At 51.7% G+C, this 24,173-nt stretch overlaps 1 protein-coding gene across 1 annotated transcript in view; it reads left to right on the forward strand.

Annotated features, from left to right (window-relative positions):
- Positions 1–23,872, forward strand: part of SAFB2 (scaffold attachment factor B2) — a 33,157-nt gene extending 9,285 nt beyond the window's left edge. Inside the window, exons 7-21 of the mRNA XM_086699356.1 lie at positions 749–1,259; positions 1,686–1,735; positions 2,277–2,377; positions 7,006–7,155; positions 7,245–7,357; positions 12,004–12,134; positions 13,349–13,440; positions 16,124–16,260; positions 17,808–18,098; positions 18,978–19,118; positions 20,309–20,351; positions 21,311–21,441; positions 22,890–22,981; positions 23,118–23,184; positions 23,481–23,872. Coding sequence (XP_086555482.1) covers positions 749–1,259; positions 1,686–1,735; positions 2,277–2,377; positions 7,006–7,155; positions 7,245–7,357; positions 12,004–12,134; positions 13,349–13,440; positions 16,124–16,260; positions 17,808–18,098; positions 18,978–19,118; positions 20,309–20,351; positions 21,311–21,441; positions 22,890–22,981; positions 23,118–23,184; positions 23,481–23,634 — 2,204 coding nt within the window. The 3' untranslated portion in view covers positions 23,635–23,872. The remainder of the gene's footprint in view (positions 1–748; positions 1,260–1,685; positions 1,736–2,276; positions 2,378–7,005; positions 7,156–7,244; positions 7,358–12,003; positions 12,135–13,348; positions 13,441–16,123; positions 16,261–17,807; positions 18,099–18,977; positions 19,119–20,308; positions 20,352–21,310; positions 21,442–22,889; positions 22,982–23,117; positions 23,185–23,480) is intronic.
- The last annotated feature ends 301 nt before the right edge of the window (positions 23,873–24,173 follow it).

A 24,173-nucleotide genomic window follows, 5' to 3' on the forward strand; every position in this document is an offset into this window, starting at 1 on the left:
TGTGGAAGTGCCGTTCTGGTTTCTGGAGGTCAAATATATTTGGTGAGATGTAGTGATTATTTTCATCTCTCTAACCACGTAGAGTGGCATTTTAAGTAATTTCCCCCTGTGATTCTTCCATGTGTTTCTACACATGAAACAGATCTTGTGATATTTTGCCCCAGTCTTTCTGAGCGATAACAGTTAAGGCAGGATAAAAAGCGGTTGTCAGGGCACTTTTAACCCGAGAAGTGACTGGATTCTAGAAGAGGAAACAGTTTCTTCAGGAAAATTTCCAACGTGTCACTCCCCTTCCGGACTGCGTGTCTATCTCCTGCCGTCGGAAGAGATTCTGGGTTTCATGTCAGACTGTCCCGTTAAAAGAAATTCGAAGAAATTTGGAAACTGCGCTGTCGTCAAACGGTGATCGCATTCGGTTCCGCACCTCGGACACTGGGAAAATAAGTCGAAGACCCACACTTGAACAAAAACCTGACGAAGACTGTCGAGAAGCAGCCACGTGGTTGTAGGTGTTTAAATCTGTGGGGGCCTTTTCTCTTCCATGTAGCGTAGCGGCTTACTGTAGCAGTCGGTTGGAGCGCAGGTAGTGTAACCAGTGTAACTTTGTGTACCCGCGGGTTTTCCAATCTCTGTGTAGCTAGCGGTTCTCTTCGTGTTAGCGTGGCAGCCGTGCCGGTTCCGCATTTGTGATTGCTTTATTTCCCTGGTAATTAAACCTTGTGCCATTCTATTCCTGTTAAATCCGTAGAAAATGAGAAAATACTCGACATTTTGGGGGAAACTTGTAAATCTGAGCCAGTAAAAGAAGAAGGTTCCGAGCTGGAGCAGCCCTTTGCACAGGATACAAGTAGCGTGGGGCCAGACAGAAAGCTTGCGGAGGAAGAGGACCTTTTTGGCAGCGCCCATCCGGAGGAGGGTGACTTAGATTTGGCCAGCGAGTCAACAGCACGAGCTCAGGCGAGCAGGGCAGACACCCTGTTAGCGGTAGTGAAAAGGGAGCCCGTGGAGCAGCCGGGCGATGGCGCGCGGACGGACTGTGAGCCTGTAGGGCTAGAGAAGCCAGTTGAGCAGAGTAGTAAAGCCTCAGAGCACACGGAAGCCTCTAGCGAGGAGGTCGCGGAAGCGCCCCAGGAAGCCTCAAGCCCAGACCCCAGAGATAGCAAAGAAGACGTGAAGAAGTTTGCTTTTGAAGCTTGTAATGAAGTCCCTCCGGCTCCTAAAGAGTCCTCAGCCAGTGAGGGCGCTGATCAGAAAATGAGGTTTGTTTTTTCTCAGTTTTAGACCAGACGCTATCTCCTTTTCATTGGTCATTTAATGACACACATAAGCTGTTTTTTCTGCAATTGGCCAGCCAGACTGATGCAATTGTAGTTTACTTCTAAACGATGTTTTATATCTCTCTGTGTATTTTTAATGGGTGAACCTATTTCTTTTCTTTTTCTCAACCTATTAACGGTTGTGTTCTTAAATTGTTAACTCTTACCTTCGGCTAAATCCAATTGACTTTTAAGAATCTGACATTGTATTTTGGGGGTCAGATTTCCTATAAAAGCTTGCAAAGGTGTCTTAAAATTTTATTTCAGACTAATTTTCTGGTAGGTATTCAGTTTTAGCACATACCATATTTTTAATTTAGTTCTCTTTCATTTTTTTCCTGTGTGAGTAACATTAACTTTTGTCTCTAGCTCTTTTAAGGAAGAAAAAGATATAAAGCCAATCATTAAAGATGAAAAAGGTATGATTTAACTTATGTGGCAGGGAGCCGCCTGTGGATCCCTTATTTCGGGAGGGAGGGGCCTACAGGTACCCACATTTGGGATCCAGTAGTTGGTTTGATTGAGGATTACCGGAAGTTCCATCTAGCAGTATCTTGAGAGACTAGATGTAAATGTTGGTGAGCTTCTGTGGTTTCTGTCTCTGTCGTGGGTGTCCTTTATGAGATACTGAAAGTCTGACTGCACTGCGTCCTATTCTCATCCTGTTCTGCCCATTATAATAATGGGACAAGGTTGTAGAAACTGCCATCTTGGGTGAGAATTGGGCACCAGTAGGCATTTCCATTTGTAACTGACGTGGACCTGAGGATTCCTTGAGTAAGGAAGCCGTTTCCGCAGTCCGTATTTTTGGTCTTCCGTGTGTTGGCAGTAATTACGTTCCTAAACCAGAAGAGTTGAAATTGGATGTGGCTGGGGTTTAAGAGAGGGCCACGTTCTGAGGCACGCCGTGCTTCCTGTTAGGCCTGGAGACAAAGCCTGATCCTTTCCCTCCTGCCCCAGGTCGTACCGGAAGCAGCTCTGGCAGGAACCTGTGGGTCAGTGGACTGTCCTCCACAACTCGAGCGACAGATCTGAAGAATCTATTCAACAAGTATGGAAAGGTACGTGCTCCCTTAACGTCCTGCCACCCAGTCTCTATTTGGCATTAAAAAATAAGCTCAGGGTTTGGGGAGTTCTTTTTTCTATCGTTAATCTGGTCGGTGGTCTTTTTTGTTTTTTTGGGCTTGTATATTTCTACATGTGTGTGTACGTGCACACATACATGTGTATGGAAAACAGAACCCCACAAGGTAGTGGGCCTTGTTTCCCAGTTGAGAGTGGGGAACAGCCAACAGGTAGTTTGTTGTGTCACAGAAAATGTATGTAAATAGCTGCAGTCTAAACGTTGCTGTGGTTCATTCTAACTTGTCTTGAAGAAACTGCTGTTTTTGTGGTCCATATACAACTTAAAAGCTGGCATGCTGGAGTTTTTTCCTGAACAGTAAGTGACGAGTTAACTTTATATATTCCGGCGTTTTTAAACCTATAGTTCAAAAACTGGAACACGATAGTGGTTTAAAAATATATCAACTAATACGCTGTCCACAGGGGCGGGAAGAAAATAATACAATTTAGAAGCCTTCTGAGGACTCGAGAACATTTAAAACCGATTTTCATCATCCTGGAATTAGATAGTGAAGCAGTTTCATTTTAGGGCAGGAGGACTGCCCTGGTCTTGTGGGTGCCTGTGGGGAGTGGCCCTCCAGGGGGGGGAGCAGGTGTGGGGTTCCCCCCCCCACACACACACACACCCAGCATGGAGAAGCTGCCGGGAGTCCAGGCGGAGCTTCACAGATGTCCTGGATGCCCTGGGCCTGTCTTTGCTCAGGTCTGTGTCCCTGACTAGACGTCAGCAAATGTGTCAGTGACTTAAGTGGACAGGACCCAGAAGCAGTGTCTGTAAGGTGAATTTTTCTTCACAGTGAATGTCTTTCACAAGGGCTTCAAACTGACGCTGTAACCTATTCGTCGGTTATTTACTTGACTTAGACACCAATTATGAAGCCTAACAGCACATAGAAGGTCACGTCCTCATAGGTCTTAACAGTCTGATGGGGAAATCGTTGAAGAAGTAAATACAACAGGGGTGCTTGGGTGGCTTCAGCTCAGGTCATGATCTCACGGTTTGAGTTTGAGCCGTGCATCGGGCTGGGCTCTCTGCTGTTAGCACAGAATCCGCTTCAGATCCTCGGTCTGCCTCTCTCTGCCCCTCCCCTGCTTGCTTGCTCTCTCTGAAGAGTAAACATTGAAAAAAAAAGTAAACATAGCCTAAACGATGGGTTTATTCAGGGAAGTTAACAGCATGCCATCAGCATTTGGGAGGGACACCAGATTTAGATGTGGGTCTGGGGTTTGGCGCACCTTGCCGAGTAAGTGCTGTTTAAGTGAGGCTTGGGTGATTCTGGAGTTGACCTTGCCCACAGGTCTCAGCTGTGGACTAGAGCAGTGGCACGGAGGCCCTGTGGTATTTTGGATCAACTAATCGGAGGCTGCTGTGGGGGGCAGAGGGCGAGGCCAGGGGACAGGGACAGGTGAGGTTGTCTTGGATTCTGCTCTCGTGGCCATCAGAAGCGATGTCCTTGCAAGGGTACTTAGTTTGGTGGGGAAGTCACGTGACCCCACAATTGGCTCGGCCCCTTGACCTTGAGAGTGAAGAATGGGAAATTCGTCTGAGAGAAGTGACATCTGTCCCCTTCAGAAAGTCCCCTTTGGCCCTGTGTGAGGTGCTCTGGACGGAGCGGGGCTCTCCTCTACTGGGAGAGCAGCGCTGCTCCACACCTGCGGGCAGGAACACAGACCCCCGAGTCTGCTGCGAACCTAGAGATGATGGAACGTTCCTCCACCCCACCCCCACCATCATCGCACAGGTGGGGACGTTGAGGTCCGGAGAGAGGAGAGGACTTGCTCACGTTGACCTGAATCAGGTGGTCGGGGCCAGACTCAGGGCTCTGCACTCGAGTAGGTGCGGGCTCTCCCCTCGGTTCTCTGCACATCCCATGGGAACATTCACGTGTAACATGAGCACGAGCATAGTGGAGTTTGAGTCTGCTATGGCTCTGTCTTCTCTCTGACCTATTTCTTGGCCTCCTTGCTTCTCTTGCTGCCTTTTGCATTGAGTGCTTTTTATGATTAGTTCTGCCCTAGCTGTAACTCGTGTATGGGACTAGTGTTACTGTGGCCTGGTTTCTGGAGGTTGTAAAATTTAGTTGTTTATTTGAGTTTTTCCTTGTTTCTTGATGTGGACTTCAATCACCGTGAACTTCACTCTTCACTGCTTTTGCTACATGCCATAATTATTGTGTGGTGTATTTACTTTTCGTTTGTTTCAAGGTATTTTTTTTTCTGACTCTTTTTTTTCACTTATTGGTTGAACTATAACATTTCTCTTTGGTAGCCGCATTTAGGAATTCTATTACAAGGTTCAACTTGGGGTGCCTGCGTGGCTCGGTCAGTTAAGTGTCTGACTCTTGATTTTGGCTCAGGTCACGATCTCACGGTTTGTACGATCCAGCCCCACATCAGGCTGTGTGCTGACAGTGCGGAGCCTGCTTAGGATTCTTTCTCCCTCTCCCCTGTGTGTATTCCCCCCTCACCCCTCTTAAAATACATAAATAAACTTAAAAAAAAAAAAAAAAGACTCAATTTAGCCCAGTCTATCCCTTCAGTGATAATCTGGTTCCCTGGAGGTGTGCGAACGTTGTAACAGCGCACCGCCATTTTCCCTCCTAGCCTTTTTGGTCTTGCCATCGTGGTCTGTTTTCTATTTAATAACGCAGTACGTTATTGGCTTATTTACGTGTGTAATATGCTTTGTGCTTACACCTTAAAGAGGTACATAAATAAGAAAAAACAGGGACTTTTCAGTTACCTACGTGTGTATCTTTTGAGGTGCTCTTTATTCCCTTTTGTTGACATCCAAGTTCCTGTTGGGTATTATTTTATTCTATCTTTAAACCTTCCTTAAGGTACAGGCTTGCCAGTGATAATTTCCACTGCTCTTGTGGGTCTGGGAATGTCATTCTTTTGCCTTCGTTTGGAAAACTCTGTTTGCCGGGTGCCAAATTCCAGGTTCCTTGATTTTTTTTTTTTTTTTTTTTTTCTGGACAGCAGTGCTGCCTCCTTCCTTCCGGCTCATGTCATCTGACCTGTGGCTATGGGTCTCACCTTCGTTCGTTAGGGCACGGGTGTCTGTTTTCCTTTGGCTTACCTGTAAGATTCTCTTGATCACTGGCTTGGAGCGATTCGCTGCCACGAATATTCTGGGGTTTCATCCACTAAGTTTTTCCTGTGCTTCTTGCCTTTGATGACCCATGCGCTATAGTAAAGCCTGCTGTTGCTGTGGTTTGTTTTGGCGTGTTTTGTCTTTTTTCCTCCATTTATTTCGAGTAGCTTCTGTTGCTATGTTTTCAAGTTCCCTTACCTTTTTTCTGCAGGGTCTGCTGTCTGTCTCCTCTGATGTATTTTCCAGCTCCAAAATTCCGGGTTGGGTATTTTCAAATACCTTCTGTATGTTTACCCGGCATGTTGAGTGGTTTCTCCAGCTTCTTGAGGGTTTAGGATATAGCCAAAATAATTTTAACATCGTTGTTGACTAATTCTGTTATGGAGTCACTTCTGGGTCTTTCTCTATTGGTTGGTTTGTTTTCTTCATTAGAGTCCCTTTCTGCTTCTGGGCCTGCCTGGTTATTTTCGATCAGACGTCAGACGTTGTGATTTACATGTATTCTAGTTATTCGTATGTCCCTATAAACGTTCTTGAGCTTTTGCTGGGACACAGTTCACTTATTTATTCCTCAGATTTGCTGTCTGGCTTTGTTAGGTCAGAGCAGGTTGGTTAGGTTAGTTCGGCTCGGGGGGCGGCACCCTTCTGGCTTCTCAGCCTCGTGCCCCGTGAATTGCAAGCTTTTCCATTCCAGCTGCTGGGTTCACTCTGGAAAAAGTGAATCGTTTGAGGCCCTGATCAGCCCAGCCGTGGGGATTGCTTGCTCTCTTCTTACGGGTGGTTCTCTCGCCCCTGGCCGCCCGTGGGCTCCTCACAGGTGTGTGGCACCCCGCAGCGGTCTTTATGCGGCGCTGCCCTTGTCGATACTGGGCTCTCGCTGCCTCGATTGTTTCAGACGTTGACTTGTGTGCCGCTCCGGGATACCGCCCCTCACCCCTCCGCAGGCCGTCGCCCCTCTCTGCCCGTGGCCAGGTACTTCTGGGAAGTGAGCCCAGGCACCCATACGGCTCCGCGTGTCCTCTCTTGCAGGTCACCATCCCATGTGGCCTGGTGTGCGGCGTCCGAAAACCCTTGTTGCCTGTTTTTCCTCTAGTTTTCTAGTTTCAGGCAGCCGGAGGGTAATTACTTGGTGCGCCAGCCTGTCTGGAAGTAGAAGTCCAGTTGGAGAAAATGATCCAAGTGGGAAGGACTTTTGATTAATTAATGAGTTGTGGTTGGTGAAGTTTAAATGTCTTTAGCTTTTCCTGTTTGTTTTTTGTCACTCCGAGGGCCGATCTTGCATCGAAAACAATTGTATTTTGATGGGATGGATTAGAACCACTTGCGTAACTAGTCCTGGAGAACCACCGATTTGTGGAGAAGTAAAAAGTAGTGGAAGTAATTCCGATGATCAATTAACTGCTCATCAGTTTTGACAGATTGTGTGGTGATCTGTGCGGGAGAATAAGCGTGCCCTTTCTCGTGAAGGTTGTCGGGGCCAAAGTGGTGACCAACGCCCGCAGTCCTGGAGCTCGGTGCTATGGGTTTGTCACCATGTCGACATCTGATGAGGCTACAAAGTGCATCAGCCATCTCCACAGAACTGAGCTTCACGGAAGAATGATCTCCGTCGAGAAGGTGAGGCCGTTCTTGCCTGCCGTAACCCACGGAGCCGACAAGCGAGAAGACCTGGACCGTGAGCCATTTCTATCCGTCTTGTGTTTTAGGCCAAAAATGAACCGGCTGGGAAAAAGCTGTCCGACAGAAAAGAGTGTGAAGTGAAGAAGGAAAAACTAACTAGTGTTGACAGACATCATCCCGTGGAGATCAAAATTGAAAAGTAAAGTGGTGATTTCAAACCTTTCTCAGGGCGCCCGGGGGTCTCAGTCAGTGGGGCGTCCGACTCTTGATCTCAGCTCAGGTCTTGATCTCACGGTTGTGAGTGGAAGCCCTGCGTTGCCTTTCTCTTAACTTTTCTCTTGGGAGTGGGCGGGAAGAGGGCAGGTGACAGCCACAGGGTCATTCCTCCTCTCCAAGGACAGCCTGCCTCTCCAGCTTCTCACTGAAGTGTCCGATTTGTGCATCTTGCTGCCACTTGAGTGTTGTTTCTGTAAAGCTGTGGAGTGAAGTAACGCGTAACTATAAGAAATGTGTTCGGAGGATCCTTAATAAGCGTTTGTGTCTAAACAACTTAGTAATCTGTTGGGAAAAAAAATGACACGCAAAATGGAAGAATAATAATTTTGTAATTTTTTTAAGTTTGTTTATTTTGAGAAACAGAGACCGTGCCAGTGAGGGAAGGGCGGGGGGGGGGGGGCGGGGGTGAGAGAGAATCCCAGGCAGGCTCTGCTCTGCCACTGCAGAGCCTGACGTGGCGCTTGAACCCATGAAGCTGTGAGGTCATGACCTGAGCCGAAACCAAGAGTCGGACACTTAACCGACTGAGCCACCCAGGCGACCCGAAAGAATGATTTTTATTTCACTGTTAATGTTCTGGGTCCTTGCACAGTCTCTCAAACCTTGGAATCGTTTCCTGATCCAGACTGGTTTTCGTTCAGTTCCTGCTTTTTATCACAGCCACTTTTAAAAAACGTAGCGTCATCTAAAGGAACGTAACCTGAATTAGTACCGAAAAGAATATCGTCGAGCTAGTAGTTTGTGCGGTGTCTGACCACCGTCAGGTATTACCGTGTCCCTCAAAAATATCTGGTACCTCAGGGCACCTGTGAGTTCACTGTGGCACCCTGAGGGGTACCTTGGCACAGAAGTTGGGGAACTGTGGGTCTGGATGCCATCTATGAAGGAGGTGATTTGTATCTTTAACCAAGATGGAAATAGGGACAGACGGGTCATTCAGAGTAGGCATTGCTTGCTTACAAATTTTCTCAAAGTTAATAGGTTTATCTCCTGGAGGAGGTAGGCTTCCGTGAGGTGCTTGATGGTGGTACAGTTCTTAGTGCCCAGCACGGTGCGTTCATATTGTCTGTGCAACCTTCTTGCACACCTGGGGCCATTCTCCCTGCAGATTGAACCCGTTGCTGAGAAATCTGTCCGTCTCAGTGATTCAGTTTTGCCTTTGTTTTTTATGTTAAGAAAATGGACGTCGAGCGAAGGTGCGGACATCGTTAACGCTCCTAAGTTCAACTCCATTTTTAACAGTTTAATTGCCGCTCTTCATTCCAAATTAGTCTGTAGACCCGTGAGTACTAGGTGTCAGAGTAGCCTTCGTGTGTTTACAAGCGAGACCAGCGATTCTGTCAGCAGCTTCTCCAAAGAGACCTGTTCTGTCCACAATTCTAAAACCGTATTTGTCAGATATCGGTAGCTGTTCAGAATTCTTGGTCTTCTTGGTGTTTGGGAATCCATTTCCCTCAGTGATTTTTCTGACCACCCAGTGAGATGTGTCTGGACGAAAGGAAGGGGCTAATAACTGGCTAGCGTGCATCGGGTGGTTCCCTTGGTCCCTGGAAGAGTTTTGTGTCGCAGAGGGAGCAGGCTCCGGGTCGGGGACTGCCCGGCTGAAGGGCACACAGAGCAGCCCAGCTAAGAAGTGACAAGGCCAGGGTTCGGTAGCGGCGGGCAGTGAACTCGGGGCCGTTGACAGCCACGCTGCCTTGAAGTGATTTGACTGGGAGATTGAGGAATTCACAGTATGTTTGAACCACAGTTTTTTTCTTCCAGTGAACACCTTCATTAACCTTTCCTTTCAAGAATCTCTAGGTTCAGTAGGTAGTCTAAGCGAAGGAGAGAAACTTTTCTGAAGAAGTGGCTCGTCTTCACGGTCTCGGATGAGTGGTGCGTTTGCTGCGGTTGCCGTTTGGAAAGCACACGCACGTGTCCAGCACCAGCCCCTGCCCGAGGGTGGCCCCTTCCCGTGTGTCCCTCCAGCCTTTTTGTGTCCGTATGCATTCGTGTTTTCGAAATTACATTTTTAACTTTCGTTACCGAGAGGTTCCTCTGCGTGTGGGAGGTGCCGCGTGAGTACAGGACAGCGGGAGGGGTCTCCTCGGAGAGAGAAGGCGCCACCACGGGATAGCGAGGGCCGTGCGTCACCCGTGATTCGTCACGGCTTTATCTGGAGTCACGTAGTCACCAGAACGATTTCCACCTCTGTCAGAAGGGAAGGGACATGGACTGCGTAGCTGTGGAAGGGAGCCACGTCTGTGTGTGTCCCCCGACACGGACGTGAGGTGAGACGCTGCGGTGCAGCGTTCTAGTGCCGTCCCGGTGACGCCAGGCTGTGAGGCTACCCAGGCACCACTCAGCAGAGACACGGGCGGTGGAGCCCAGGGATGGTCAGGAAAGGCCCCGTGGTGGCCGTCACAGGGAAGTTCCTTGAGTAAGTTGACACACGTATGGTGTTTTGGGTTTTGGCTTTGTTGTTTTTGTGAAACCAATATGCTTAAAAAAAAATTTTTTTTTTTTATTTTTCTTTTAACGTTTTTTCTTATTTTTGAAGGAGAGAAAGAGCATGAGCGGGGAAGGGCCAGACAGAGAGGGAGATGCGGAATCTGAAGCAGGCTCCAGGCTCTGAGCTGTCAGCACAGAGCCCGATGCGAGGCTCGAACTCACGACCTGTGAGATCATGACCTAAGTCGAAGTCAGACGCTTAGCCGACTGAGCCATCCGGGTGCCACCCCCCACACTTTTTTTTTTAAGCGTTTGTTTATTTTGGGGAGAGGGAGAGAGAGAAACGAGCAGGGAGAGAAGGAGATACAGAATCCAAACGAGGCCCCGGGCTCCTAGCTCTCAGCACAGAGCCCGTCACAGGGCTCAAACCCAGGAACCGTGAGATCGCGATCTGAGTCGAAGTCGGATGCTTAACTGACTGAGCCACCCAGGCACCCCCAAATAACAGGTCTTGATTCTAGTACACACCATCGATTGTTGTGTGTATTTACATTTTCATAAATTTTAAATAGGGGCACCTCGGGTGGCTCAGTGGGTTGAGCTTTGGACTCTTTGTAAGTTTATTTTTAGCGAGAGTGTGAGCAGGGGCAGGGCAGAGGGAGAGAGAATCCCAAGCAGGCTTCTCGCTGAATGTGCCACCTGCTTAAAATTCTCTCCCTCTCTCTCTCAGCCCCTCTCTCCAGTTCACACGCTTAAGCTTGCTTGCACGTGCCATCTCTCTCTCTCTGAAAAATTAAAATATAAAAATTAAACTTTTTTAAACGAGGTTTTTCTTAAAGTGTGAATATTATTTTAAAGACGACGTGCTGGGGCGCCTGAGTGGCACAGTCGGTTAAGCGTCCGACTTCAGCCAGGTCACGATCTCGCGGTCTGTGAGTTCGAGCCCCGCGTCAGGCTCTGGGCTGATGGCTCGGAGCCTGGAGCCTGTTTCCGATTCTGTGTCTCCCTCTCTCTCTGACCCTCCCCCGTTCATGCTCTGTCTCTCTCTGTCCCAAAAATAAATAAACGTTGGGAAAAAAAAAAAAAATTAAAAAAAAAAAAAAAGACGACGTGCTGTGGAAGTTGAGGAGGGAGGAAGAGTGACCTTGGGAGAGGTTTCTCCAACAGGCTGAGCCCTGCCTGGGTTGTAGGGAAGACAGGGCAGGGACCTGGTCAGGGAAGCCCTGGTCAGGGCCTGGCACACTGTGGGCATTTAAGGAGTGTGAGATTTGATCGCCCGAGATAACAGCGTTAGGGAATAAGGGAGACAAGTTTGGGTGGCGACGAGGATTTATTTCACTGCTTAGAAAAAAAGCTGCCTCGGGGTTGAAATGTGACAGCAGTTGCTGCACAAGCTGGGACGTAGCCTGCCATTTTAACTCCCCCACAATATGCAGAAATGACCAGGCGTGTTGTTACAGGCCCGTGGCCCGCTGCTTCGTGTAAGCCGCCACCTCCTGTCCTCATCCCGTACCTCCACTCTATTTTATTTCATTTTTTTTTTAAAGTTTCTTGTTAACGTTTCTTACTTCGAGAGCGAGAGAGAGAGAGTGTCTGAGCAGGGCAGTGGCAGAGAGAGAGAGGGAGACGTAGAATCCGAAGCAGGCTCCAGGGTCCGAGCTGTCAGCACAGAGCCAGAAGCGGGTCTCCAACCCACAGACCTTGAGATCACGACCTGAGGGACACTCAACCGACTGAGCCACCCGGGCACCCCTCCATTCTATTTTATACTGTATTTATTTGGAAAAAATGTTTTTATCCACACACGGCGAAACACTTGAAATTAGTTTTTAACGCGCATTCGGACGTAGTTTCCCGTGTGTGTGCCCGTGAGCCGCTCTGCTATCCCTGGGCATCGAGCAGTTGGCAAAAATAGCCACAAGCCTGCAGTTCCGTCCTGACGGTTCTAGATGTGGCAGAGATCTCCCGGGGGAATGAGGGCTCTGCCTCTCGAGGATATTGTCCCTACTGCGGTTTCCCAAGAGTCGTTCCGTCCGCCTGCCGCCAGGCTGGTTGGTTTTGTGTGCAAGTCTGAAGAGGTGTGAGCTGCCGCCCGAGTCCCAGGAACTCAAGTTTGGTAACCATGTTTTTCAACAGAACCGTGATTAAGAAGGAAGAGAAGTTGGAGAAAAAGGAGGAAAAAAAGCCTGAAGACATTAAGAAGGAAGAAAAGGAAGAGGATGAGCCGAAACCAGGACCTGCAAATCGGTCGAGAGTCACCAAATCAGGTGAGCAGAGCTTTCCACGTGCCCACAAGAAGGGAGGAGCTCAGTTGGGGGGGGGTGGGGGGACCCCGGGTTCTGTTGACAGGCGGCTCTGAACACATCGCAGCCCCAGGGTGACGTGGCCAGGAGGAGTGTCTGGTGACATCACACACGTGGGGACGCTCCCCCTGGTGACTTCTGCTCACTGGCAGCCCCGCGACTAGGCCTCTCGCTCTTCTGCGTAACATTTGGCAGGAGTGCAGACGGATATGCGCGGGAGACGTGTCCTGGTTCTTGAAACTGATTGGATGCAGTTATGCAGGCGTGTGGTCAGGCTTCTCCTGCGTGTGTGTTAAAGGCAGATAGAGTCAAAACTGGAGATACGGTGCAAACTCAGAACCTCTGTACCCGTTGACGTAGCTGCACTTGGGGCGTGCCACCTCTTGACATTTTGTAAAGTTCATCGTGTTCCACGCCTTCAGATTTGCATGAGGCTCCGCGGAATGTCGTCTGGAAAAAATAAAACCAATTCTCCCTGTGCCTCCCTCCTCTCCTCCCCAATAAAACAAACAAAATTCAGCCATCTGGAGCATTGGAACTGGGTACAGCGCATTACAGAGCGTTACAAATTAGATCTTTGGCGTTTGGTGTAATTTACCGGCAGTCTCACGAGGAACGTGTTTTTAAAATGTTCCTCAAGTATGGCAAACCTCCCCAAATCAGGAATAGTCCTGGTGGTTAGAGTCTGGTTATTGTGTCATCGAGGGGAAGATTCTATTTGGAGGTCTTTATTGCTGTGGATGAACGAAGGGAAGCCCAACCGTCCGATTGCGATGAGGGCCTGAATTCTGCAGAGCGTTTCAGGATGTGGAGGAGAAAAAAAATCAAAATTGGTTCTCCTGGAGCTGCTAGGATTTAGCGCGAGGGTAAAGGAGGCTTGTGGGTTGGATGTGTGTGCGTGGCAGAACGCACCTTGGCTTAGATTTATGTTGCAAGATGTGAGGAAGTCCCGGCCGCTTCATTCCAGGTGAGCAGAGACCTGGAGTGCCTCGTGTCGGTAGTGGGTGCTTCGTGTCAGAACGGGAAGGAGGAGGAGACACAGAGGCTCCAGAGGTTAGCGTTAGTCACTCGAGGGAGCCTGGCGGGCCCCCGGTCAGCCCATGTGCTGCCTGCTCTTTGGAAGTGGGGGCCTCAGCAGGTTTTTATGGATGGCTGGTTTTTTGTTTCTTTCCCTGAAGGAAGCAGAGGAATGGAACGGACAGTCGTGATGGATAAATCGAAAGGAGAGCCTGTCATTAGCGTGAAAACCACAAGCAGGTCAAAAGAGAGAGTAAGTATTGCTTCAGCCATCTCAGGTCCAACTGATCTGAGGGTGGTTTAATGACCACTTTGATCTGCACTACGAACACAGCTTTGTTTCGCCTTTAAAATTTTAAGAGTTCTTTGATGTATTCAGAAGGCATATTATTAGCCGTTGGATGGTATGTACAGACACAAATATCCTACAACTTATTTCAAGACAGCACCGAATGTTTTCACTTCACACGATGTGTTGACCCCGATTCTCTGTCAGGTTACGCCATCTTCTGGAAGAATCGATTCGCAGAAAGCTGACCATTGGGTAGAATGGGCAGGACCCAGGCTGTTCAAGGCAGAAGGCAGGTTCTGCTCTTTGGTTAACCTAGTGGTAGCTGATTCATCGCTTTGGGCGATGCTTCATCTTCTGTGACGTTAACAAGAAAGAAAAATGGAGTCCGCTGGAAAATCGACTCACGTTGTCAGAGAGCGGACCTCCCATTTCTTAAGTGGTACACGTAGCTGGACCAGCTAGTGGTTCCTCGTTTTGTTTTTTCCACTCCGGAAAACAAACCCCTCTGCTCACCACCTGAAGGTTCTAGCTCAACCATTCATGAGAGCCGGCCCCTTCCAGTGAATGCCGAGCTAGCAGTATTCATCCAAGAACCGTTTGTGGTGCTGAGACTTATTTTTGAAATGAATGTTTGATTTTTAATCCATCCCTTCCTGACGTCATTTTCCTTTTGGGGTACGTGAAAACCGTAAAGACACTAAAATAAAAAAATCTCTCAAGGAAGCCTAGATAAACCATAATCTCACCACCTAAGTAACTCTGACGTTAAAAAAATAAATAGTAACATGCGCACGATGAGAACATTCAGATCTTCAGATCGTATAGGAGGATGACAACAGAAGCAGGACAGAAGCCTCTTCGCTTTCACACGGACTCCTCGCACTTCCTTTCTTTTCTCTTCGAGAGAGAGAGTGCGAGTGGGGAAGGGGCAGAGAGAGAATCGCAAGCAGGCTCCACGCTCGGCACAGAGCCCGACTGGGGGCTCAGTCTCATAACCTGAGGCAAAACGAAGAGTCGGAGGCTCACCCAGCTGAGCACCCAGCGTGTACGCTGGATTTCGAAATAATAGTAGTTTCACAGGAAGTTGCAGAAATAGTACAGAGGTCCTGGGTGCCCTTCCCCCAGCTTTCCCCAGTGACTTGTTTTGTGTCACTGTAGCACAGTAGCGAAGCCAGGACGGTGACATTGGTATCTGGCGTGTATGTGCCTACGTAGTGCTAGGACTTTTCTGTTACTGGTGTGGACCGCTGTGAGCACCGCCATCAAGATACAGGACTAGCCCGTCACCACAGAGATCCCCTGCCTGTCACACCCACGCCACCAGCCCACCTCCAGCCCTGGGAACACCGGTTGTCTGTTTCCCATCTCTGGAATGTTGTTGTTCTGAGAACATGTACAGATGGAGTCGTGCAGCACGTGACCACAGCATGGTGACCTTGAGAGCCATCCGGGGTGCACGGGTGTTGTCCTTTCTCTTTAGGAAGCCGTGATCGTTTTAACCAGGTTCTTGGTTACGGATGCTTGGTTGTCTCTCGTCCCCTGCTGAGAACTGCTGTGGTGGGACATTTGTGTGCACACCCCTTGGCATACTGTGGGTTTCTAGGTGCAGAGGGACACGGATGTCATTCTTTGGGATGGGTGTTAGCAGAGTGCCCTTCCGGAAGGCAGCAGGATGCTACAGTCCGTGGCTGCGTCTGTCCGGTGCCCTGGCCGCTAGTAAGTGGGAGGTGGTGAGCCCAGGGCTCTGACCCCGAGACCCCGGTGCTGCACTGGCCTCGGCACGAGGTTGCACCCTCACCTGGACACTTAGGGTGTCTGTCCCCCTGCCTTCTACCTACAGTGTGTATGATCAGACTCCAGTCACTTTGCCCGTCTCCTCAACAAAGGGGGGTCAGCGTGGTGTTTTGGGTTATGGATCTTTCTGTGATGAGATGGTGCTCTCTTTTTTTTGTTTTTTTTTGGTAAAATTTCTGTTCAAAACTTCTGCCTGTCTTTCTCCCACCACCCACAAGGTAATTAAGAAAGTAAGCTAAGGAAATTTTTTTTAAATGTCTCCCAGGCCCATTCTCTAGAGACTCTGAAGCTGTGGGTCAGCAGGTAGCCCTGCGTTCTGAGCTATAAAAGCTTCCTGGGAGAGTGATTGTGGGCAGCTTGGGTGTCGTGGCCCCTGAAGGCCTCAGGCAGGAATAGGAGTCAGTAGTTAAGGTTTCCTGCCCTGTCCTGGAAATGAGAGTGGCACGGAAGTTGCCCGTTAATGCTCTGGAGCTGATGAGGAGCGCTCTTTTACGTTCAGCATCTTTGACCTGTTCTGTTCGAAGGCTGCCTGCCTGAGGCCCGAGTCAGCGGCTGAGAAGTGTGGTCCGTCATGCAGCTGTGCATCCAGCATGCACGCGCCCCGTGGCTCTGTGAGGCCTTGTTCTAGACTACACGTAGTCCTGGGCTCTGCCGCACTAAAGAACCCTGCCTGTAGGTTTTGTGGGGTGTCATCCCCCCTTCCCCTTCCATGACGCCCTTTGTTGGCAGGGCCTTCCCGGAAACCACGTGGGACAGAAGAATTTTTGTCTACCCTGGATACGCAAATGTAACTTTCACTGTGCGTCTGTTGGCATTTTTCTGGTGTTAACCGGCCAATTTTGGTAAACAGAGCTCCAAGAGTCAGGATCGCAAATCGGAAAGCAAGGAGAAGAGAGACATCTTGTCGTTTGATAAAATCAAAGAGCAAAGGGAGCGTGAACGCCAGAGGCAGCGGGAACGGGAGATCCGAGAGACGGAGAGGCGGCGGTGAGTGGGTCCTGGCAGGCTGGCCAGTTGGTGGGCTCCCCTGGGGGTGCTCGGCCTTTCTCCCTGAGCGGGTCTCCTGCCCGCCCAGGCTTGATGACTGCCTCGTGTGTCCCCGGAGACAGAAGGGCCAGGGTGGCGAGGGCCGGCGGTCAGCCTCGGCACGGCGATCGTCAGAGCTGGAGTCTGTCTGGCAGCACCTCTCCTGGCCCCTGGTGGGCCCCGGCACGTGGAGTGAGCTCATCCACGCGTGGCTTTGGTGGGAGGGTCTCCAGTGTTGAGGTCTCGGTCTTCACTGCCAAACCGCACGTAGATAAGATCCAAAGTGCAGCCAAGGGATGTGGTGCTTTTGTGAGAGGTGTTACTCAGAGGAGTAGCGTTCTCAGGCGGCCTCGGTCCCACGAGATGTTCTTTGCCACGCACACCTTTTTTCGTTGAGACAGTTTATGGAAGTAGGCCTGCCGTTCCCAGTTTCGCCTTCTGCCGTTTTCCGTCCATAGCTCCCTTGTCATCTTCCTTCACGTGCTGCTTGGCAGAACGAAAGCCTCACGCCTCACACCGTGGTATTAGGAGGACTTGTCTGAGTGAAAGTGGGTCGTGTAGAAAGTGCTCCGGTTGTGCTATATTTGCTTTCCCGAGTAGTGTGGTTCTGGTCTCTCTGCATATGTAGCTTTAGAAAGTAGAAGCACCATTCGGATGTCTTTTGTTTCCGACTGGCTCCCAAGGGCTTTGGAGCCTTTCCAGTCGCTGAGGGCGGGCACGAGGAGTGACAGCGACTCCTTTCTGGGATGCAGAGGGGGTGTACCCTGTCCCTGTATCCCCCTGTTCCTGCCCCCCCCCCCCAACTCCCAGGATGCAGGGGCCGGTGAGGAGACCTGGTGCCGGGCCGCATAGCATCGGCCCCCTTTGCTCATGCCTAGCCTTCTCCTGGCCCCACAGTCCCCCAGGTCTGCTCAGAGGCTGTTTCGGGGCATCGCTCAGTTATTTGTTCCTCCAGGGTTTTCTGCGTGCACGGCGGCTTTCGTAGTAGCAGTTCTCCTCCTCTTTTCTTACTCTTCTCCCTTTATTTAAAAAAAATTTTTTTTTTTAATGTTTGTTTATTTTTGAGACAGAGCATGAGTGGGGGAGGGGCATAGACAGAGACACAGAATGTGAAACAGGCTCCCGGCTCTGAGCTGTCATCACAGAGCCCGACGCAGGGCTCGAACCCACGAACTGTGAGATCATGACCTGAGCCGAAGTCGGACGCTTAACCCACTGAGCCACCCGGGCGCCCCACTCTTCTCCCTTTAATGTGTGGCTTAGTCCTCCTGGCCTGGACGCCGGCCTGGGTCTCTTCGCCCCCTCCCTGCCTGCGCACCCTTGGCTTTGCTTTTGTGAGAAGGGAGAGTCCGGAGGTTGGGGTTCGTGGCCCAGCCCGGCGCGCGGTCACGGGTGTGTGCGCGGGGACGTCAGGGCGCGGTCACGGGTGTGTGCGCGGGGACGTCAGGGCGCGGTCACGGGTGTGTGCGCGGGGACGTCAGGGCGGCCTTGCGTGTGTGTCCCCGCAGAGAGCGGGAGCAGCGTGAGCGGGAGCAGCGCCTGGAGGCCTTCCACGAGCGGAAGGAGAAGGCGCGCCTGCAGCGGGAGCGCCTGCAGCTCGAGTGCCAGCGGCAGCGCCTGGAGCGCGAGCGCATGGAGCGGGAGCGGCTCGAGCGCGAGCGCATGCGCGTGGAGCGCGAGCGCCGCAAGGAGCAGGAGCGCATCCACCGGGAGCGCGAGGAGCTGCGGCGCCAGCAGGAGCAGCTGCGCTACGAGCAGGAGCGGCGGCCGGTGCTGCGGAGGCCCTACGACGACGGCCGGTGAGGACCCGGCCTCGGCTGCCCCCTTGCCCTGGAAAGTCGGGGCCCCTCTCCCACCGGATCCGGTGCCTCTGGACGCCGTCGCGGGGCTCTGCGGTGTTTGCCTGAGTTACTCGCAAAGTCTTGACGGTGGCCGCTTGCTGAAGGGGTCGCCGTGCTGTGGCTTAACAAGGCCTCCCGTTGCATCCACACTGTGGTTCCCGGTGGGGCGGTGGGTAGGCCCGCGCTCGGCCGCGGCCGCCGGTCGGCCAGGGATGGGGAGAGGCACCGGGCTGCACTCGGAAGAAGAAATTGCCTTCCCGTTCACAAAGTAGGTTTATTGGTCTCCAGCTCCTCTGAGCTTCTTAATTGACGGTCACCCATCACCCCACCACCCGTGAGCCTAGTTTTCTGGTAAAAAATCAGGAGGAAGATAATTGGATGCCATCCTGAGCCGTATGCAGTTCACTATCACCCGATCTAATTCCCTTTGCTTTTGCAAAAAAAACTCAGAGGGAGGTTCAGGTTACCATAGAAGACAGGAAGGTGAAAATGTGGCAACTCAGAACGCCATTCCAGAAGAATCAAATATTTCATTTCACTTGCATCTGAGCTCACGCGGGGATCAAGGTATTAACAGCCTTGTGATACAATTAGCTCCCAGCAGCCCTCCTTTCAGGACTGTCAGATGAGAATGCTGGCATGCCTCTTGGCAGTTTGGGGGATTTTAATTTATCAAATCAAAGCGATAATGATTGAATGTTTAGAGATTAGCCCTGCAGGACATTTTAAATGATACCGGGTCTGGAGAGAGCTCCTCTCCCCACCTCCACCCCCTTCCCTATTTCCCTCATTCTCGCTCATAAATGCAATTCATATCCTTTTAAAAACAAAAAATAGGCGAGATGATGCTTATTGGCCGGAAGGAAAGCGTGTGGCCATGGAGGACAGGTACCGCCCAGACTTCCCTCGGCCCGATCACCGCTTCCACGACTTTGACCATCGAGACCGGGCCCAGTACCAGGACCACGTGGCTGACAGGTCAGCACCCACCGTCTCCCAAAGCCACGGACACAGCCAACTGAGCCCGATGCAGGGATGGGTCTCTGTTCATTCTCTGATGTCTCATTTATTTGTGAGGCTCCTGCTGGCTGGCTGACCGGCTGCACGTGGGATTTAGAAGCACAGGCCTTGAGCAGGATGTTGGACTCGGGGCTCACTTAGGGTGTCCTCAGCTTGTATGGTGGGAAGGCCCTCCAGTCCTTTCACTCGCTGCCCCCTTCACGGATCGGGGGCTTGGGGCGATTCCTATGTCTCAGCGCCCCACGGCCCACTGTCTGGGCCTCACGGCTCCCCGGGGCTCTCGCCCAGCCTCTGCTCCTCCGCCTTGTCCCTCCTTGTTTTTATGGTGAGGATGCCGTTTACAGAAGTTTTCAGAAAGGCACCTGAGTCTGTGCAGGCAGGGCAGGCTGGCGTCCACATCCATGGGGTTCCCTGACTGACATGGGCTCCTGGGTTGGCATACTGTGTAAGAACTGACCGGACAACGTGGGGGAGTGTTTACTAGGCTGGCTGTGTCTGACAAGATTTTTTTTTTTTTTTTTTAGCTGGTTGCTTTGTCAGTGTCTTCTTAAATGAGAAATACATATATAGTTTATTAGAAAGGCAGCCCTCGATTTTCTAGTTTAAGAATTCTCTCTCTGGGGTTCTCATCATGGTCCCCTGGGCCGCATATCCCTGAACCATTTCTCCGTTCATTAGCTCTTCCGTAAGGGAAGGGAGAGCAGGGGGGAGATGGGCTGAAAAGCCACTCATTTAATGAATCATGCCTGGAGTTGGTTTGAGAATCCTGTGAATCATGTGTACTGACTGGGTCAAACCAGAGGTTAGGGATCCTCTAAAGGCTTCTTGTCAGACCCTAGATTTTGTCACCAGTCCAGATATATTAGTCTTTGGCTTCGTGGTGTGGGCCTCTGTTTCTGAGATCCCTCCAAGGGACTGTAGTTCAGTAAAATTTTTATTCCCACCTTCTTAGGATCCAGCTTCACTCCTACTCCCTGGAAGAAGGCTTTAGATGTAAGCCAGCTCTTTTTCACAGGGCAGCATATTACAGTTCTTACTTGGTGAAATAGAATAAGTACCCCAATTGTGGAAAACTCTTGTGTGTGGCCTGCCGAAATGTTGTCTAGTGCCATCAGCAGCTGTTGGAATGAGATGTTTCCCTTTTGCAGGAGAGAAGGTTCAAGGTCAGTGATGGGAGAGCGAGATGGGCAAGTAAGTAAAACCCGACCCCAAGCCTGGGGGCACCCTGCTTTTGTGTTGGGGTGGGCAAGGGTGAGTGAAGTGTGCGTAATTGTTTTCTGATTACGGAGTTCTACGTGTGTTTCCAGTACGTAGGGTTTGTTTTTGTTCGGTTGGCTCTAGTAGATTGCAAGCATCTCTGGGTTGTCCACTTGCTTAGAGTGTCTTTGAGTCTCAGTATTGTGAGCTGCCCCACAATATCCCAAATGGGGGAGGCCTTTTGCCTGTGTTGGGGCGGGGGAGGGTTCCTGTGTCTCTGGTAATCTGCAGGTGCCCTGTGAGGGATGCTCAGAGAAAAGGAGCTCCCCAAGAGAGAGGTAGGGGATGGGCATCAGAATCATGCCTTTTTAAAATGCTTTTTAAAATGCGATTATGTCTCGCCACAAAGACGTGCTGGGTTTTTGAGCACAGGATCGGTTGGCGGGGGGCACGGAGTGGCTCCCGTCCTCAGCACCTGCCTCCAGTGTCACATAGACAGGCCTCTGCTGCCTCCATAGAATGGTGCGCACAGGGGTTTGAGGGCACTGCCTGTCCCGGGGTGTGGGAGGGGCCCTCCTGGCATCAGCAAGAAGGAAGTGTCCTGATTCTTCTGGGGAGGACTAAGTGACCCTCTCAGAGGACCCTTCAGCAGAGCCATCAAGTGCCATCAAGTGCAGGGCTCTCCGAGCTCACAGGGCCAGAGAGGCCTCCGCTGGCACTTTATGTGGTGCCAGAGATGGAGCTCTAGGGGTGCCCAAGAGTTCTCGAGCAAGGAGGGGATCAGGAAGCAGAGGGCCCACCAGGAGCTTCTGTGGTGAGGTGTGAGGTTTGGAAGGGGCCCGGACAGGTCCCCTTGGGGCCACACCCCGGCCGGCTGCAGCAGGATCTGCAGGTTCACAGGCCCGTCCAAGAATGGCATGGTCAGGGTGCCCTGTCCCTCTTGTGCCTTCCAGCACTACTCAGATGAACGCCACGGCCACGGAGGACCACCAGAGCGCCATAGCCGAGACTCCCGAGACAGCTGGGGGGGCTACGGCTCCGACAAGAGGATGAGTGAGGGCCGGGGGCCGCCGCCCCCACCCAGGTAGGCAGTGGGCAGCTCTGGGGGTCCCTGCCTGCTGAGGGACACCGCCCTGGATCCTTTCGTAGACTTGCCCCAGGACATCCCCGCCCCTGTGCCCCAGGGGCCTGTAGGTGTTTTTAAGGCAGGTCTTTGCATGTCAGAAGGTTCTGCCTCGTCTCGAGGTGGGTTTTCAGGGGTTGAGCGAAGGGTGCACCACTCCGGTAGAGGAGCGATGAAAAGTCATCTTCCCCAGGTGACCCGTTGAGCTCTCGGTCCTTGAATGCCATTTTGTCCGTTTTGCCTTAAATATCCGTGGGAAATGTAACCGGGGAGCTCCTCTGCAGACAAGAGGGGACACTGAGCACCGTCACCGTAGGGCTGGGTGGCTATCACCCATCGCGGGGCAGTCTCGCCTTCACCCTCGAGGACAGATGTTGGGGGCTCTGATGGGCTCCTCGCCCGCGGCTCTGCGCACTGGCCGGCCTGGCAGCTGGTACTCTGACCATTCCAGACTCAGCCTGAGTCTGGGAAGCTTTCCTGGACACGCCTGGTGGCCGCACATTGGACTTATGTTTGGTTTGAATCACTTGGACTTTCTGTCTGAAACTTTTTTTTTTTTCTTAAACAGCTCTTTTGAGCTTTATTCACGTGCCATATGGTTCATCCATTTGAAGTGTGCGATTTGATGTTTTTTAACGTTATTCAAGAGTTGTACGCTCATCACCACAGTCCACCCCCAAGGGAAGCTCCCTTAGCAGTCACTCCCCGGTCCCTCCCCACCCCGCAGCCCCTGCACCCCCGATCCACCATCTGTCTCTGGGCTGTCCTGTTGTGGGCGTTTCACACAAGTGAAATCACGTGTCACGGCCTTTTGTGTCCCGCTTCTTTCAGCACAGTGTTTTCAAGGTCCGGTCACACGGTCACCTGGGTCAGAGCCGTATTCCTTCTTGGGGTTCAGTAACAGGCCACATGTGGAGAGACCACGTTTTGCTTCTCCCGCTCATGAGCTGCTGGCCATTGGGGTGGTTTCACCTTGGGGCTGTCAGAGGATCCTGCTGCTAAGCATATTCGTGCGCGGGTCTTCCCGTGAATGTGTTTCCCGTTCTCCTGGGGTAGATGACCAGGGGTGGACTCGCTGGGTCCTGGGGTCAGCCTGCTGCACTGTTGTCCGTTCTCACCAGCCACGTGTGAGGATCGCTGTCTCCACGTCCTCCGAAGCGCCCAGCGTCTGTCCCTTTGCCACCGGCCAACCCAGCGGGTCGCGTGGAGGTCTCCCATCCCGTGCGCGTGGCTGCGCCGAGCTGCTCCGGGTGCTTACTGGCCACGTGGGTCTCCGTGGGGGCGTGTCCGTCCTCACGCTTCGCCGTTGTCTCTCAGAAACGCGTGACATCGGGCAGGATCGGCCATGCTACGGCCTCCCCTTGCAGGCACGTGGGACAGTCTCCGGTCGGCTTTTTGTTTTGACACAGGGCTGGACGTGACTGGGCGGAGCATCAGGAGCGCGTGTGGCCGGGTTCGGTGGACGCAGGCACGGCGGGACGGGAGCACGCGCGGTGGCAAGGTACAGGCTGACCTGTGCCCAGGAGTAGAAGGAGGGTTCCCAGGACGCTCCCTGGGGACTGGTCCCTCCAGCGGTTGCAGAGGCTTCCAGGCACTTCTAAGAAGGGAGTGTGTGCAAAGTCTTTCTTTTCTTCCAGGTGGTGAGAGGGGCCTCTCTGGGCCCTCGGGGCCAGGACACATGGCAAATCGGGGCGGGATGTCGGGGTAAGAAGTTTTGCGCTCAGATAAAATTGATTTGTTCCCACTCCTCATTTCCTCTCCCTTCTTTGCACGTTTGGTCAGTTTGCCGGGTTGAATGTTTTGAAAACAAACCCAAAAAGCAGCTCTTGGCAGCTTATGCAAGTCGCACCGGACACTTACCCGGAGCTCGGTCTGTGATTCTGATTTCCCTCACCTGGAAGAGCCAACGGGCCGTAAAGGCTGCACAGCCATGCGCTGCGCCACAGAATGGTGAGAGCGGCAAGCACTTCAAGGGGACAAACGTGTGCCTTTGTTCCTAGGCGAGGCGGCTTTGCACAAGGCGGGCATTCCCAGGGTCACATGGTGCCCGGTGGCGGACTGGAAGGTGGACTGGCCGGCCAGGACCGGGGCAGCAGAGTTCCGCACCCCCACCCCCACCCCCACCCGTATCCCCACTTCACCCGCCGCTACTAAACCCCACTCCGAGTTTCCAGGTAGGCAGATGCACTGTTGAATCTCAGCCAGAGTTACCTTGAACTTGTGGAATCTTTTAAGAAACAAAAAGCAAATCCTGCCACCATGTTGTAGCTCAATACAATGTGAATTCACTTTTTTTTTTTTTTTAAAATAAACGTGATCTCTGCCATTTTTAAGACAAGATTTCTGTTAATAAGGCATTCCATTTTCCATTAATAAAAGTTTACGGTTCGCACCGGTGTGTGTCGCAGTGATTGCGGGACAGAACACTTCCGACCTCAGCGGCACCGATGTGTGTGTAGACGCTCCCGTACCCAGTTCTCCTGGCCTCCCCGGGGAGTGGGACGTCCATCTCCCCTCCTTACAGATGAGGAAACGGGTGTGGGCCACCTGCCCAAGGTCCTAGAGCTTGTAGGAGGCGGCAGGGCTGGGATCAGAATCAGGATTTCTTTTTATTTTGTAAATGTTCATTTATTTTTGAGACCGAGGGAGACAGGGCACGAGTGGGGGGAAGGAGCATAGAGAGGGAGGCACAG

This window comes from Puma concolor, chromosome A2, assembly GCF_028749965.1.
Source record: "Puma concolor isolate L17-30 chromosome A2, mPumCon1.1.hap2, whole genome shotgun sequence".
Taxonomy (NCBI): domain Eukaryota; kingdom Metazoa; phylum Chordata; class Mammalia; order Carnivora; family Felidae; genus Puma; species Puma concolor.